Source organism: Caenorhabditis elegans, chromosome V, assembly GCF_000002985.6.
Source record: "Caenorhabditis elegans chromosome V".
In the NCBI taxonomy this organism is placed as follows: Eukaryota; Metazoa; Nematoda; class Chromadorea; order Rhabditida; family Rhabditidae; genus Caenorhabditis; species Caenorhabditis elegans.
The window spans coordinates 10,630,234-10,647,143 of NC_003283.11; the positions used below are offsets into that span (position 1 = coordinate 10,630,234).

At 32.6% G+C, this 16,910-nt stretch overlaps 3 protein-coding genes and 7 non-coding genes across 19 annotated transcripts; 5 read left to right on the top strand and 5 right to left on the bottom strand.

Annotated features, from left to right (window-relative positions):
• The first annotated feature begins 652 nt into the window (after positions 1-652).
• On the top strand, positions 653-787 carry C32C4.13. The gene has a single exon (NR_069312.1). It is a non-coding gene; the product is annotated as an Unclassified non-coding RNA C32C4.13 (non-coding RNA).
• C32C4.12 lies at positions 675-807 on the bottom strand. Its single transcript, NR_069313.1, has one exon. It is a non-coding gene; the product is annotated as an Unclassified non-coding RNA C32C4.12 (non-coding RNA).
• A 1,904-nt stretch (positions 808-2,711) lies between these two features.
• Positions 2,712-2,857, bottom strand: C32C4.9. Its single transcript, NR_069314.1, has one exon. It is a non-coding gene; the product is annotated as an Unclassified non-coding RNA C32C4.9 (non-coding RNA).
• On the top strand, positions 2,825-5,292 carry mab-23 (DM domain-containing protein mab-23; the record flags this gene model as incomplete). 2 transcript variants are annotated; one of them, NM_001047624.2, is made up of 5 exons in its annotated part: positions 2,825-2,925; positions 3,754-3,875; positions 4,393-4,468; positions 4,883-4,949; positions 5,017-5,292. In NM_001047624.2, the coding sequence occupies 5 exons, from the start codon at positions 2,825-2,827 to the stop codon at positions 5,176-5,178; spliced, it is 528 nt and encodes a 175-aa protein (NP_001041089.1). The 2 variants fall into 2 exon arrangements, with proteins under 2 accessions (NP_001041089.1, NP_001041090.1); NM_001047625.1 differs by lacking the exons at positions 2,825-2,925; positions 3,754-3,875; positions 4,393-4,468 and having other exon boundaries at positions 4,899-4,949; positions 5,017-5,178.
• Positions 3,966-3,990, top strand: C32C4.4. The gene has a single exon (NR_000796.1). It is a non-coding gene; the product is annotated as an Unclassified non-coding RNA C32C4.4 (non-coding RNA).
• On the bottom strand, positions 4,117-4,231 carry C32C4.11. The gene has a single exon (NR_069315.1). It is a non-coding gene; the product is annotated as an Unclassified non-coding RNA C32C4.11 (non-coding RNA).
• Positions 5,293-5,788: 496 nt separating the features above from the next.
• kvs-2 (BTB domain-containing protein) lies at positions 5,789-14,902 on the top strand (the record flags this gene model as incomplete). Of its 8 annotated transcripts, NM_001129399.3 has the most annotated exons (13): positions 11,798-11,854; positions 12,126-12,240; positions 12,300-12,423; positions 12,472-12,649; positions 12,777-13,089; positions 13,136-13,280; positions 13,325-13,461; positions 13,550-13,576; positions 13,728-13,810; positions 13,984-14,144; positions 14,203-14,252; positions 14,304-14,432; positions 14,737-14,834. In NM_001129399.3, 13 exons carry the CDS (start codon positions 11,798-11,800, stop codon positions 14,832-14,834), a joined length of 1,617 nt encoding a protein of 538 aa, NP_001122871.1. The 8 variants fall into 8 exon arrangements, with proteins under 8 accessions (NP_001256235.1, NP_001256236.1, NP_001256237.1 ...); NM_001269306.3 differs by lacking the exons at positions 11,798-11,854; positions 13,550-13,576 and adding an exon at positions 5,789-5,863; NM_001269307.4 differs by lacking the exons at positions 11,798-11,854; positions 13,550-13,576 and adding an exon at positions 9,583-9,829 and having other exon boundaries at positions 14,737-14,891.
• Positions 7,358-7,440, top strand: C32C4.14. Its single transcript, NR_069316.1, has one exon. It is a non-coding gene; the product is annotated as an Unclassified non-coding RNA C32C4.14 (non-coding RNA).
• Positions 11,380-11,501, bottom strand: C32C4.15. Its single transcript, NR_069317.1, has one exon. It is a non-coding gene; the product is annotated as an Unclassified non-coding RNA C32C4.15 (non-coding RNA).
• mdss-1 (Recep_L_domain domain-containing protein) lies at positions 14,674-16,910 on the bottom strand. 2 transcript variants are annotated; one of them, NM_001269313.3, is made up of 8 exons: positions 16,645-16,910; positions 16,288-16,600; positions 16,140-16,244; positions 15,981-16,094; positions 15,386-15,607; positions 15,199-15,338; positions 15,011-15,103; positions 14,674-14,959 (listed from the first exon to the last, which is right to left on the bottom strand). In NM_001269313.3, exons 1-8 carry the CDS (start codon positions 16,693-16,695, stop codon positions 14,924-14,926), a joined length of 1,074 nt encoding a protein of 357 aa, NP_001256242.1. In that variant the 5' UTR covers positions 16,696-16,910; the 3' UTR covers positions 14,674-14,923. The 2 variants fall into 2 exon arrangements, with proteins under 2 accessions (NP_001256242.1, NP_001256241.1); NM_001269312.4 differs by having other exon boundaries at positions 14,847-14,966; positions 16,645-16,720.

Genomic DNA, 16,910 nt, shown 5'->3' on the forward strand with positions numbered 1-16,910 from the left:
GATTGAACAACTTCTCAAATATCAGGAAATTGAGAAAAAATGGAAAAATGAGACATTGTCTATGCCCACTCAAAAAGGATTGCGTTTTAACTTCTGTATTAGGTTTGTGCAAAAGCTATTGTGAAAAAAGAAGCTTCCAAGATTACGTCAACAATCACAAAGTATGATGGAGTGTCGCTCCTTGAGAGGTTGTTTACAAGCAATATGAACACTCGAAAAATCGCTGGTTCTGGATCCCAAACGACACGTTGCTGAATTACAGGGTAGCGCTGAAATGTTCATTGTCACGTGCCTATCTGGTGAGCCTGGCTTAAAAATGTTCTTGAAATTGTGTGTGTGAATTTCGGAAACTCGTTTTTCGAGAAGTCTGAAGTCGCAACCGATTAATTTCAAGTTATATGATTGTTTCTGTTGTTTAGAATTTCGGGCTATCAGTGAATTATTTAAAATTTCGGAACTTAATACACTCATAAGGACCTTGTTTTACTGGTTAGTTTTTCACAAAACATAATTTTCAAAAATCAATTCCCAAATCACCAAAACTACTAATATTATCCAAAACGAGTCGATTTTCAAAAATCCTGTTCCACTTAAGATACGTCAAAAAGTATATAAACTATTCGTCGATTCTTTTGCCTCCCATCTCAATCTATTCAAATATATTTATGCGGAAATTGACCATTTTGGTGTTCGAAACGTAAAGAGTTGACGTTTCGATTCGTCGTGACACGTCTGCGTCTCTTCGGGCGCCAAACTCTTTTGGGACCTCCCGGAAGGCCGCCCTTGAGTTGAACGAAGTGAACAACCTGAGAGAGCGTGGCTTCTCGTCACCTTTTGTTAATTGTGTATGTATGTGTCACCCGAGAAATGTGAGAAAAGACTAAATTGATTGGAATGCTATTCTCACTGGTTACGGTAATTGCAAAATGGCGGATACTACGGATCCTATACTTCAATTACTAAAATGCTAAAGTATTTCAAAATTTAAAATTTGAATAATTTCTATGCAGAAACTGATGTTAATAAACTAAAAAAAACCAATGTCAGATAATTTTTAATTTTAAAACAATTTTGAATAGTTACATAAAAAAATTTTTAAGTCCATGAATAATTTAGTTTGCAAGTTCAATTACAATTGGCTATTTTTGTAATCTTACCATGAAATCAACCCATTTGTCTTCTGCAGTTTCTCTGATGCAATTGCTTCATTAAAAAACCACCATATCTTTCCTCAAGAAGCATTTATTTTGTGCATTTCTTCATTGGTTTTCTGTTCTTTCAATCTGTCACCAGTGCACGTGTATCCTCTTTTCATTTTTCCAGTGTGGCAGTTGGTGGCAAATTACTTGTCAAAAAAGTGATATTAATTAGGCATGTCTTTCTCCTCCAAGCTCCTCGGAACCTCAGCTTGAGGTGAAATATGAACATTTGGTTGCAGCAGAGAGACACTTGATAATTTATTCGTTTTTTTTTGGGAAGAGGAACACATAACTGTGTGAACAGAGAAGGACTGTGTGGGTCACGCCTGACATCCGATCTATTTATGATACTTTGTTCGGAAAAAGGAAAAATACAAGGTGGTTGGAAAATAGGGAAAAATGATCAGATATAACATTCACAGGTGATTGAAAATTTAAAAGAAACAAATAGAAACTCCACAAAATGCCGACTTTAGACCTTCAATACTAGGGAAAATTTCGAAGTTTCGAAGATCAGTGGTATCAGAAGATTGACAAAAACTAGTATAAGAAGAATGCTTTATTAGTAATTTTTTGTTAGCATATGCAAATTCATACAAAAAACTGATACTTAAAGTTCAATTCAATTTCGAGAACACACAAATTTGTTTTCAATATGTTTGAGTAGGCGTTTTAAAAAATGCGTTTCGCATTAATGATTGAAGAAAAACATTTGTGAATCTTAAGAAGATCAACAGTTAGGTATTTATCGCGGCTTGTAAAAATATTCTCGTTGGTATTTTATGTTAGAGAGTTTTCTCACGAATTAGTATTATCCCCCTCTCTCTCTTTAGGCTCTTTTTGACAGTTTCTATCTATATTGCCTTTAGTTTAATTAAAACACCTTAACTAATAAAATACGCGTAAAAATTGTATCCGCAATGATAATAATAAGAAAAATACGGACACCATGCAAGGTACAGTTTAAAATGTAAATTCTAGAGTCTTCCACGAAAAAAGAATTAAACTCCATCAACATATCTGTTAAAAGTGAAAAATAATAGCTGCCCTTTTATATGAATTTTTCTAATTACCGGAACACATGACTCTGATACTATTTATCTGTGATCGAAACTCTCAAACTCGGGACATTTCCTGATTAATTGATCATTGCGAAGAGATAGGCATTTGACCTGATGTTGCAAGGGTGGTGGAAATAAAATGAGTCATTCATGAAATAATACAAAGGTTTCAGTAAACCCTGCAAAATACAAGCAACGTTTTTTTCTTCATATCGTGCAACTCATAAATTTTCAGAGCTGGAGTCACCCTACATTTATTCTGCATTTTTGCAATACGCTTTCAGATTTTTGTTTCATTTCTATCCCACCTTTCATTGCACCTTAAAATCATCTGTAAAAAAGTAACGGATGTCAATATTTTCATTTTCTCTCAAAAACTCATTTCTCCTCAATTCAATTTCGAAAATGGCGTCAATACATCATCATACAAGCTCCTCCTCCCCCTTCCTCTGTTCTATTTCTTTGAAGCCGAATGTCGATTGGTCCACGCACTGTTCTATGGCCACGCCTCTTTTGGGACCAAGTACACTAGCACTTTTGACGTATCTCGATTCAATACTCAAGATGCCTAAAGAGCAGTATATGTGCCAATTATGTGCAAATCATGGGATTTTTAATCAACCAAAGAAGGGACACAAACAGAAATGTCCATACAGAACGTGTCCGTGAGTTTTATTGAAATACACTTGATAAAGAAGTTTTCCGTGTTTACAAGTTTTATATTCATTGTTTAATTTTAATTTTCTGCACTTTTTAATAGTTTTATCTCTTACAGTGTTTATTATAGTTTTTAAACATTTGTTAATACTTTCGCAGGTATTTCAGCTGAGAAGTTAACAGTTGCAACACTTTTCGAATTATCTCTAAACGATGGAACGGTTTTGTAGAAAAAGTAGATATGAGATTATAGATTTAGTGAGATTATCAAAAAATGTAAAAATAATTCCAACCGTAATTTTTAACATAATTTTATTTGAGCCTAGGACTGGCGATCCTGACTTAACCTCACGATCCGGTGCCTTGTGTTTTCGGTGCTACAGTTGTATTTCTGAAAATTGTAACTCATTTTTAATTTTGGCTTTTCAAAAAACAGAAAAAAAAACAAAAAAACAAAAAACAAAAAAAAAACAGATTTGGACTATTCTGAGAATTTGGAACGCCAAATCAAAACTTGAAAAATGATACTAAAAAGCCAAACGTCTGATTTTCCAGTCCTATTTGAGCCTCTTCTTTTAGTTACTCGGCATCTTTTTTCATACATGAACAGAATGTTAAATTAATTTCTACAATTTTTTAAACGTATTACTTTGACAGTAACTTCCTACTGTGTGTTATATTTTTAAGTGGACAAAATCAGCAATGTTTAGTCCACAGATTCTGCCAACGTGTTACTCAGACAAGTGCGGTATTGAGAAAAAGTTATTGAATTCTAGATAGTTGTTAAAATTCATCTAAGCCTTATCAGAAACCAATTTAACACTGAACTACTTCAGATGCTCTTTATGTGCATTAAATACCAAACGACGAGCATTAGATCAAATTGAAAGGCAATTAAAGCACACAAATGAACCAATGACAGGACAAACTGCAACATCAATGGCAAGTCCAACACCAGGTATGATATCAACCTGTTCATTCTATCAATATCACGTCTTGCCCTTTTCATTTTTCTCGTCTCCGTGCTTGTTCTTCACTTTTTTCCCTCAACACTCAATTTCCAATCAAATAAAAAGTGTTTGAGAGATGAGATGAAGGCAAGCAAGGTGGCTTTGAGGGAGCGTGTGGCAAAAAGTGTCGTTACGGACCATAAATTTGTCGGGTGTTTATTGGCGAGTTCTACCAATTGATATGAGTTCTCTCTCTCTCTCTCTTTCCTTCATTTCTCGTTCATACCCCTACATTCATTTATCTCCCGGCGCTTTTGAAACGTAGAGAAAATCGTTTTTTTTTTTTTGAAATTAAGAGACTCCCTCTGTTCCCATGCTTATCTATCCGAAATGAACAAGCCAATTTTTCAATTGAATACAACACATGGATGACGAAAAGAGGGAAAAGAGGTGACAGAAAAGGGGTACGGTAGTACAGAAGGAAGATTGAACACGGACATGTTAGGAGGGAAAGTAATATTTCAGAATGTCCATTATCGCCTACTACACCAAAAATGACTCCTCATACTCCAACATCAGGAAAAGACACTTTCAGGAACAGGTAATATTCAACGGCACTCGCTTATTTTCTTAACTCGAAAATGAAAGTTTTAACTAATTCTGAAAATAAATTGGTTAGAAGGAAGTCCTCTTTTATAAATGCAAACAAAATTCGGAAATTTCATTTGACCTTTTGGAAACATTTGGATCAAAAGGAATTTGGAGGAAGTTAAGAACCGAAAATAACCTGTTGTCATGCAGGGAAAATATAACAATTATGTTGCTGTTTTTTTCCGACTTACCTTACGTCTGCCGTACAATTTCACGGTATATTTATAGTAATTCTAGTTTATCTTTCAAACAAACCTCTTGTGATATGTGACGTACAAATCTTCAAAAATGTTTAACCTAATTCCGGTACGACTTCCAAAATATATATAAAACCTTAATTCACCCTATAAAGATTTCATTTCAGTATATCCAGTAGCAACATGGCTTTTACGGTTCAACTTCCCGCCACAATCACAAAAAAAGAATTGAAAGTGAGCCAGTTTTCAATTAATCCAAAAAAAACACACTGTTTCCCATTTCTAAATTGGTTTTTTTCAGCTGCTTCGTCGCGACGATACTCCCCTTCAAAATTCCCTAGAACGTCCATTCCCAAGAAGTATTGATGAAGCAATAGAAACTATAAAGAAAGAGAAAATGAGCAGTATTTTTCATTCGGCTGAAATGTTAGCTGTTGGAGAATCTGCCACGTCATTGATCTAGTCATTTCTGCTGATATCATTCTTTTTTTGTTTCACTATCGATTTGAAAATCAAATGTTTTCCAAAAATTTTGATTTCAAAGAAAACAGTTTTCTTTCCCCCGAGATTTTGCTGTCATACGCTTTCAATTACTTTCTTGTTTAATAAAAAAACATGATTTGAAATATATTTTTCCATATTTTCTGTTGCTCAGCGAGCACATCCTGTGTAAAATGAAGCAAAACGAATCCAAGTCAACACAGAATTTGAATCGAGGTGTTGAAAAAAAGGGCGGAAATATAGAAGGACGTTTGAATATATTATTCTCTGAAGACGTTCTTGTTTTTTTTTTGTGCTCTGTCTCCCATGAATTTTCAATTTTTAGACTTGGCACATCAGATGACATTTCACTCTGTAAAGTGAAAAAAAGAAGAGGTTCGAGAAATATCAAATGAGAAATGGAGAATTTAAAGAAGAAATTAATAGGATTACCTACTTGAAAACACTCGACGCTTTCTCGTTTTCAATCGTTCAACACCTCAGTATTTTATTTTGCATTCTTTCCTACCTATCCGAAACTCTAAAACTTGTATACTGAAATTTCCAGCATTCAAAATCCTAAAGCAAGAAAAATGCACGCAAGAAGTCGTCGGTCAGCTCGTCGTCAAAATTCGTTTCGTCAAATTAGAAAAATTGTTCAATTTGGAGTAAGCTTTTTTAAAATAATATATTTTTAAAAACAAGAAACTTTAAACTTTTGGTGAAAGGACTGTTCAAATTAGAAAAAGTATCAACTCAAGAATTCAGAAGAAAGCTTGATTACTTTTCAAAATAAGAAATGTTTGAAGGTTGTACAACCAATGTAAAACTTTATAGTTTTTTAATGAAAACATTACTTTAAATTAATATCTAATCTAATCGGTGAGTATTTTAAGAACTTAAAAATATCGGCCACGTACATGATAAAATGTTTATTTGAGAAAATCGTTTTTTTTGTTGAGAAAATCGTTTTTTGAGCTTCGCTTTCCAAGTCGTCGTAGAAAATTTTTTGGGAATTAATAAAGGTTCCAGATGAAAATTTTAGTGTAAAACAAAATTAAATAATTTTAAGTTGTTTGTTCATTAATTTTTAATTTTATAATGTGTTCCTTATAATAAAAACAATTGAAAAGGTAATAATTTGCCCACTACAAAGTATTGAACTGATACAGCACATAATGTAGAGAATATATTACAAATTCACATGTCAACAAAAATTTCAAAAATTGATGATTTTCTTGAAATTGGAAAGAAATCAGTTATGATATCAATTTGTATATCTGCTTATCAGACTTTAAAATTTTTCAACGTCGTTCCCGTACATACTACATAAGAAGCTAATCAGTGATTATTTCATTTCCCGAGTGCAGTCATCCTTTGGCCTAAGGGTGGATATTTATATATCTTTCATCTCTTCCAACATTTTCCAATAGATGTTTAATGAACAATTTTTTATTAAAATGAGATGGGTGCAAACTCACTTTTGCAAAAAAGTTTTAATTGAAGTTTGCAAAGTTCTTGAAAGATTTTTCTGTGAAATAAGATTTAGTTTTCAAATTTTGAATCGAAGGTAGCATTAGTTGTGAAGTTAATAATAAATTAAAAATTTTGCATTAATTTTTTCTATAAGAAATGAGTCCTCTTTTATTTTTTAATGAGATTTTTTTCAGCCAGAAAAGGTTTAATTGCTTTCTAGCCTCTATTTTTTGTTAAATAAAAGTTCAATTTTATGATTGTTTACGGAAAACTATCTTGAAAAATAAAAAAAATAAAATTTTGTTTTTTAAAATTGATCATTCATCTTTATTATCATTTTTGGAGCTGATCATAACTTACTCACTAAAGCAATGAGAGTTTTTTCTGCATTTCTTAGTCCATAAAATTTTAAAAACTCTAGTTTGTATTCAGAAATCAATACAACTTGCAGGATTCTCCGCTTTGTTGCAAAATTAAATGAATTTTTTTGTAGTCAGGCAAAATTGTTTCAAAAATAATTTTTATTTATTTATTTTGGAATGAAATTTCGTTCATTGAAATGACGTTATAGATATTTTTGAATTCCTTATGTTCTTCCCTTCATTATTTGTTTAATTATTTTGATCAGTGATCAAAAAGTAAGGGAAAACAGATGAATAATCTCTCGTGATTCAGTGAAATATTCATTTTGTATCTAGGTACAATTAAGGGACGTCTTCGTTTTTTCTTCTTTTTCATCTTCTCGCCAGCGGCAAATTGCTTGTGTATTGCTTTACAATCTATGAACACTTTTTCAGCCCACTCTTCTTTTCGCTTTTCTATGTTTTACACTCAATATTTTCTGTCATTTTGTACTTCTTCAGCTGACCTTATTGTAGTTCTATCCAGCTCATTTCATGAAGATTTTAATAATTTTTTTGCCCCTTCTTTCCAATAAATATAAAAATGAATAATATTATTATTTACAAGTTTTGATGTCATTCTGAAAATTCAGAAAACATTCCTTGAGTGACCAAGAAACGTGGAATCCTTCATGAGCTTTCATTCTAGGTCTTCGAGTTTAAGTCTAACTTAATGAAGATGAAAGCTTCATATGAAATAATTTCAAAAACAGTGGTTGCAAATTATGAAATTTTAAATGTTTAGCTGACAAGGAAAGGAAGTCAATCTAGTATCGGACTTTAAATTGAGACGTATGTCATTTGAAAGCTTATGTTTAGACTAGATCACCACAAAAATTTCAGCGGCGGAACTCAACTCTGAACCCCTGAAATCGCCATCTGAAAGTGCTCCAGTGCATTTTTTCGCTGGCTTCTATGTCAAGTAAATGGCCTTAAAAGGGGTTCTGAGAGATTAGAAATTGTTTTTGGGGGTTTTTAGGGTCTAACAAACAATGTGGGAGCTTTTTGGAATTTTTTATTTTTTTGAAAAAAATCTGAAATTTTTTCGATCCATTGGACACAAAATTTTTGGTCAAAAAATTTTTTTTTGAAAAAATTCCAAAACTATTTTTTTGTATCCGGGCATGCAAAAAGCTACATATTTCTTCGAATTGAGCATTGTTACAAAATTTTACAATTTTTTACAAAGGGCCCGATTGCAGTTTTTAAAAATTGAAGAAAAAAAATTATTCCCACTGAAAGAATCGAACACGAGACCTTTACTTCATTATTCCAAGCGTTTACCATTCGGCCATCAACCGTTGTTTTTTATTGTTTTCAATGTTTGTAATCATTTTATAAAGATTGAAAATCATTTTTTGTATAAGTAAAATGAATAAGTACGAAATAGTATTGAAAACTAGGAGGGCGCAGAGAAAAATTTTCAGAAGGCGATTTCAGGGGTTCAGAGTTGAGTTCCGCCGCTGAAATTTTTGTGGTGATCTAGTCTAAACATAAGCTTTCAAATGACATACGTCTCAATTTAAAGTCCGATACTAGATTGACTTCCTTTCCTTGTGAGGAGGATACTGCATTAAAATTGAAAACTTTCAATTATTTGAGGCTTTTGTTTTTTCTCCATAACTTTAGCATTTGTTTGCTCATTTACCTAATTGACACATTGGGAATATTTTGATCTCACACCGTTTTATTATTTTTTGTTTCACAAAACAAAATAGTTTGGTAATTTTGTTTTTTCTGTTTCAAAGAAGGAAAAAATCAAGTAGCATTTCCCATTCTTCTTCCGGTTTCATAATTTCTCAATTGAATAATTTATCAGTAATTCTCTATTTAAGAGTTTCAAATGTATCTCAACAATTTTTTTACTTGAGATTCATTGAGTTTTTAACGAGAAAAAGGATAAATTTTTTCGATAAATGTAACTTGAATTTCAGTAATGTTCGAAAGAATTTTTTTTCAAATATGAAAGTTATGTTTTAGTTTTTGAGATTTTCAGAATTATTCAATTACAATCTGTTTATATCTCATTTAATTATAACAATTTGTAAACCATTTAAAAATTGTTATAAGATATGCTGAATTAGCAGATTATTATGTTTTTATAATATTATTTTCTCCCTCATTAGAGCTCACAACTTGTTTCACATTGAAATAACAAAAAAATTTGTTCCAATTTCCAGTTCATTTGTTGTCTGATTCCAATTATTTGGCTTCAAGAAAATGATCAACTTTTCCGAATTTTCCAACAAAAACATGCATTCACACCTTTTCACTTCTTTTCATCTTCTCTTCATTCTTTTTTGTTCCTTATCACTCACTCGTTCTAGTTTTTCTAGCTCTGCATATATACACGTAACACAACAATTCGTATCTGCGTCTACCAATCTTACTCATTCTTTACTTTTTATAATCGCTCACAGCAGATCCTTTTTCTCTTCTTATCACTCGATCATCTCTGCGTCTCCTTTTGTCTCAGCAGCTCTCACGGCGACGACTTCATCTCCCACAGCAACACATATCACAAAGAGTTCCTTTTTTTTTGGAAATTCCGTTGAGAAAACAATGTTGTCGTACCGTCTGAAAAGGACGTGTGCCTCACAGGTGAGATCTCGATATCAAAATTATTATCGTCATTCATTATCAGCCCCTGAAAGCTTTCATATTCCCGGTGAATCCTCACCAAATCTATCACATATATCAACACTTGATCTTGATTATTTGGCTGAATGTGGGATTCAAGAACCCCATTATGGAAAGGTAAACAAAATATATTTATTTTTAAAAAATCAGCTACTTGAGATATTTGGTTACTTGAGATATTCGGCACAAAATAGTTTTTTATCTTTCAACCAAATTAATATTGTAGGTATTTCAAGTTTTTTCTAAATTGTTTTTTTTCTGTTAGGTAACATTTAGATTCAAGATTTCAATTTTTGTAGTATAATGCAAATAAAATTTGGAATCTATGCACAAAAAATAATTTTCGATAATTAAAACACGCAAACATACAAAATACCAATCTTCGAAGCAAATAATATTCCTTAACTTTGAATGTATTCCTGTTTGTCTTCTGTGCTTGACCTAGATAAAAATTACATTATCAAGTTCAATAAGTTCAATTCAATAGATCAAAACAAAATTGTTCCAGAGTTAACAACTTTTTTAGTTTTTGTCAATGTGAATAGTTTAAAATAATAACCTAATTTAATACAATAACAAACAAAAACGGATATTTAAAATTTATTGGATCACAAATTTTGTCTTGCGAAAACATATGTTTTCTATTTTAACTGATTCTCTAGAGGTTTCCTTAAGTTTCGGCAGTTTTCTTACGCTTTTCACAAATAAGTTTTTTCACAAAAAAAAACATCAAAATGCTTCATAGTATTGCTTCAAAGGAATCTAACAAAATTGAGCATGCAAAATTACGTATGCAAACGTTTAAAGAAACAGTAAGTTAAATAATGTTGCAATTAATATAATGTTATAAATAACTAATTTACTAAAATCGACAAAAAGAATTCGGAAAACGTGATTACAAATATAGCCCAAAAATTTGAATTTATTACTGAAAACAATTTTTCCTTCGGAAAAAAAATATTCAAAAAACCCAATCCTGTGACAAATTATAGGAACTGATCGTTACTGGTGTTATTTGAATAACGAATCATGTCTTGTCTATTATGGAATTTTTTGTAAGTTTATTCAGGAAAATAAACTTATGCTTTGAAAACAAGTATAATATTAGCTTTTTTGTGATTTCTGAAAGTTTGAACAAATTCGTAAGCTTCGAAATTCAATCTGACACAAAAAAGTGGGGAGGCGACTCATTTCCTGTTTGCACAAAACGATCAGAGATTCCCTTTTGAAACCTTTTTCTGTCTCTTCTGTTCATATTCTTTTTCTCCAAGGATTAGAGTCTTTTGATACGAAACTCCACCCCGTGATAGCTTCACAATAGAGTTTTGTTCGTGAGAAGAGGCACACTTTATTGAATCTAAATCGAAAAGAAAACGAAGATTCTTTCACATTTTGACTTTTTCTTTCTTCTGCGTCTTTTTTTTGCGACCAGTAGCTATTCAAGCTTTAGAAATATGGTAAGACTAAAGGTAAGGCTTCTGCAATTTCTGGAATCTATTCATATGACGTCACTCTCTATGCAGACGATGCCATAATGCTCAAAAGATGAGCAAGAAATCAAATTTAGAATAGGGAATGGCTTATGGGCCCCGAGGCCAAAATAACACCTTTTCTTCTTCTTTTCCTTGTTGTGTCATAGGTTCTCAAAAAGATTCTTCACTTGTTCATTTCCTATTTTTGGATTCAAAAAACTTTTTTTCGTTTTTCTGTTTCTGGTGTTAAAATCGCAAATATCTTGAAACTTGATACTAAAATGCTATAATGGATGTGAGAACACTGCCATAAAAAGCGAGAAAACACAAGTTGTGGTTTGATGTTTGTACAACAAGAAAAAAAGACTCTCTTGAATTTTAAAGTATGAGCATAATCTGATTCGGAAATTGGCTTCCTTTTAACCAAAATCTCTGATATTTCTCAAATATGTTCTAATGTGGGAATTCTATTCGATTTTTCCACTCTAAGCGCGTGTCTTCTTGGAAAATATCCGATGACACGAGCGCGACGAGTTAACGATTCTCACTCGTTTTGAATTCACTCGTAGAGTTTTATATTGCTCGGCTATTGCCTATAAATGATAAGCTGATAATGTTTTCAAGTGTTTCCAAATCTAATTTAAATGTCGCGAAAATTGCAAAACAGCAGGTAATTTTGGTTTATTAAATTTTGGTTTGTACAACTTTTTAGTGAAATGGTGATTTTGTAAAAATTAAAATTCTAAAAACGTTTTTATTCGATCAAGTTTACTATAATTCATAATTAATCGTATATTTTTGGATTTTTGTATTTTCAGATTTTTCTGTCTAACTTTCAAGTTTTAAATGTTAGACTTTGGTGAAAATCCGAAAAAAACAAAAAAAAAACTTTAAGATCAAATCACTCTACATCTTTTTAATAATGTTTTAACAATTTGTAGCGTCTCCAAGCCGAGGAAAACGCTGCTGTTCAAGCAGCAAGTATGGAGAGAAGAGTTGCTTTTCGGCCTCCTCCAATTGGTGAATCAAGGAGCACGACGATCACACATGATTCCGGTTTGATTTTCATTGAATTCGTGGGAACTTTTCTTTTATTTCATGGAAATATATTGCAGGGTCCAATGCCGATACTTACATGAGGCTTAATGTTGGTGGAAAATCGTATTACGTTCGTGCGGAACTCTATACATCTGAATGGACAAGAATGCATGAATTACTTGATTCAAGTCACGAAGAAAGGTTGTTCAATTAAAATAAATTGAATTAATTTTGATTTTTTTGTTTTAGGTTAAAAATGGTGGATGGGTTTGATTCTAAAACCGGAGAGTACTATCTGGAAAGAAATGCCAAATTGACTGACCATGTTATGGATTTTTTTGTGACAGGAAGCTTACATAAACCACAAAATGTTTGTGTCGAAAGATTTAAGGAGGAATTAGAGTACTGGAAGATAAAACCAGATCAGGTGAGGTATACTTCAAAAGCAGTGAGAGAATAAGACGAAATTAATTCAAGAACATGAAACAAAAAACAAAATCATTTGTCTAATATTTTGATCAGAACAAAGAGGAAATACAATTAATGTTATTTAGCTCTCAACCTGCTGCCAAATCCCCAGTGAGCATCATGTTCGTAAACTTTCACGTGGAACGTCATTCAATGAAGACGACTATGTCACAGATTTCGATGGAGCGTGTTTCGCAGGACCACGTCTCGCAATGTGGAAATTCTTGGAGGATCCTCAATCATCTGTATTCGCTGCCGTATTTGCTTTGCTATCTGTGTTTTTTGTTTTTGCATCAGTCGTTGGTCTTATTCTTGGCTCAATGCCAGAGTTTCAGGCAGACTCGTCTAATGCAGCAACTTATCATGTTATGCATGTCAGGAGTCGACCGAATGATTATGGTGAGTTATTAGTTATCTTCCTACTAAAGTCATTTATTCATTTTAGGAAATAAATTTGGAAACGACGATGACGTGGCGCCCAATGAGCTGCTCAAGGATTTTGTGTATAAACCTACCGACTCTCCGAATCTTCCACTTACCATTTTAGAATACATATGTATTGGGTGGTTCACATTTGAATATTTAGTCAGGTCAGGGAGTATTCCATAATAAATCTAAAGAAATCAAATTTCAGATTTACAATATATCCACGGAAGCGACAATTCGTGAAAAAAACTCTCAACATTATTGATCTCTCTACAATTCTTCCATTTTATTTGGAAATCTGTCTCCCACTATTTGGAGTAGAGTCCCGACTTAAAGAATTTACAGGTTTGTTGGCATAAAAAATTGCTCGTATGAACTGAAAAAATAAGTAGAAAATAGAATGCATTGATTGGCATGTGATAAACCATTCCAGGTATAACATCCGGTTGGCCTTTTCTAGGTAAGACACCAACAGGAAATATGTAGAGTTTGTTGGTGGAAACGATTTTTAACACATCTTTTACTAATTGAGATGACTAACAATTAAACAAGCATGACATAGAGTGGAAAAGGACGTTGGGCTTTCAGAAAAAAAACAATCGAGATTTCAGGTGCAATGTTGGTTGTTCGAGTTCTTCGAGTTCTACGTATGGCCAGGGTTTTCAAATTGGCCAGATACAGTACAAGTCTGCAGGTAATAATTGTTTTATGTTTAAAATATGCTGAAAAATTGAGTTGTACTTGGTAAATATGGTAGGAAATATAATCCCACTGATAGAAACCCGAATGTGAATCAAAGAGAAATTTAATATCAGTAAAAAAGAAAGTCACAACAAAATTAATAATAAAAACAACAAAGGATTTCAGACATTCGGACACACACTTCAGTCATCAATCACAGAATTGAGCATGCTGAGCATGTTTTTGATCACAGGAATTGTATTCTTCTCAACAATTATGTACTATCTTGAGAAAGACGAACCACATACAGATTTCTACAGTATCCCCGCCGGCTGTTGGTGGTGTGTGTAAGTGATAATTACCTTGAGAGTCCATTGGATATTCTTATGTTCGGATGAATTACAGGGTCACAATGGCTACGGTAGGATATGGAGATGCAAAACCAGTAACAACTCGTAAGTTACTAATAATTTCAAATGTAATCATCCGTAGTTATCACTTTTCAGTTGGAAAACTCGTGGCAACTTCTACATCAATTTGCGGAATTATAGTTTTGGCGTTTCCAATTTCTATGATCGTTGAGAAATTTGCAACGGCACAGCAAAGAGCAATCGAGGATCAACAAATTCAACAAGGTCAGAAATCCTTTTTTTTTAATTTTTGGAATAAAATCATTAGACTGTGTAAACACTTACTATTAGTGAATATACTTTACTAATTCAAAAAAAAACAAGTTTTCAGAAGTCCCTGATATTGTGATTTGACGAGGTAACACCCAATTTAATTTTGTAAACGTTTATATAATTATTTTTAGCTTTTTTCATCACCCTTCGGCTTTTCCTACCCCACAATCACTAAATCCAATTTTTATTTTAATATAACCCAATGCTTCATTCCTGTATTTATTATTCTTTATCGGTTAAACTCTTTTTTTTTCAGCTCAAATGTCAGCAGTGGCTAATAATGCTCTCCTCCGACGGTTCCCAACTCGAAGAAAAGTTCGGCGGAATACAACAGTCTCGGTGAACAATATATAGTCTGGAGAAAATAAAAATACAAAATTTTGAATACGGGAACTCTTCGTTTCAATAAAAACATTTTAACTAGTTCTATTCATTTGCAGTTTCTAGTTGTGTTTCGGATTTGGCCGTATAAGTGGTTCCTGAAATCTGAAATACAAATCTGAAGTTCTTGAATTACATTTAAAACTTACAGTTTCGGACATTTGAGTTCTGTCAGTAACAACAGCGGTACTTGAAGTGGAGCTCACCATGCTGTTGTGACTCTTGGCTGTATGTGGAAGCATCTGGAAAAACTAGTATAAAAGTCTATAAAAAATAATTCGAACAGTAATGCAATTTCCAATACAAAGTTTTTTTTTTAAATAAAAATGAAACTCACATCCGATTCTGATGATCTTGAGTTATCCTGATTATGAAGGTTCGGAATTTCAATTGGATCTTCATGTGCATTAATCAAATACTCTTCTCGCCTACGATTTGCTTCCAACCACTCATTTTCTTCGTTTCGTTTCTGGAAATCTAAAGCAACGGAAGATTACGGTACAGTGAGCCACGCCCATTCTCACCCTCCTCTACCAATCCAAACATGAAAAGGCCACAACAACAGAGAATGAGCCCCATGACAAAGAATATGAGAACTACAAAAACTGCTACAAGAGATGGCCAAATCGGGGTATAACTGGTCGGAACCGATGAAAAGTACATATACTTCGGCTCAATTCCATCGGAGATATTGAGAAATGCTGAACTCAAAGATGCAAAACTGTCCACAATTGTCTCCAATTTTTCTGAAAATGTAAATTTGAGAATACGAGTTGTGTGCATCTAGACAAACAATACTTTTCACTTGCTTCTTTTGTTTTCAAATTTTTTATATTTAAACTGCAAAACTGGACTTTATTGAGATAAAACAAAAATAGAACTCAAAAAATTAAATTTGTGTTCCGTGTTTTAAAAATATATTAATAAAATATTGGGCAAATTGACAATTTGGCAAGCTGTCTTAAAATTTGCGGAAAATCTGTAATATCCGCTGTGGTAATTAAACTGATAGTTTCAAGTAATTAAACTGAGAGTTTCAAAAAATATGTTTAGAATAGTTAAATTCTAAAACCCATGAAAACCTAAAACTTTCAGAACTTCTCTTGTTTTCTCACACACCATAAAACAAAGATTCAGTTGTGAACGGAATTGCATCGAATCCAAAAAGTTTCAAAAGTTTACAATCATGATGGTGGCAAAGTCCAATCTTCTGACGAACCAAAGCCGTGGATTCTGAAATGAATTATTTTAATAAATCTACTAAAAATGATATATTACCCGAACTAATACTCAAAAGCAGCGGATCCAGTTGATGAGGTCCACAAGTAGTCAGAAATTCCAGAGATTCAAATACTCTGATAACTTTCCCACGAAGTAGAGCTTCTAAAAAGTTACTTTAAATTAATGAAATATAATATAAGCTCACGATTAATGCCACGTGTTTTCAAATTACATTTTTGCATTACACTTAATTGTTTCTCAAACGATAAACTTTCAATTTGAAGTCCGCTGTCTCTTCCGTAACATTTCATAAAAGTCTCTATGACTTGTGGTAAATAATTAAATTTGAATAAGTGAAAGTGTTGATTATTCAAAGATTCGAAAATGTCTTGGATGCTTTGATTCTTCGCCACTTTTGGAGCTACGAATGGGGTGTATTCCAAATTAATGAAAAGAACAGTTACAAATGACAAATCTGTTTTAGTTTTGTCCAGAACTTCGCAGGGATTCAAGATTGCCTTAAACTTAAAAATTTAATTTCACAAATCTTTTGAAAACTTACATTTGAAACAAGGGAAATGTATGAAATTAATAGAAATAAAAAACACCACATTCTCACTGCCACGATGGAGTTATAAACAAAGAAATGACCACGAAGTTAGCCATTTTATGTTTTATTTATTTTCAAACAAATTATTTTTGCATGTTCACGTACTTTATAGTTACCGTATACACATATTCTTCATAATCCTACTTTATTCATTTTGCAATTGAGCAAAGCATCTGCAGGTGCCTGATATTTTACGGCTTCCGCCCATTACCGTAGCT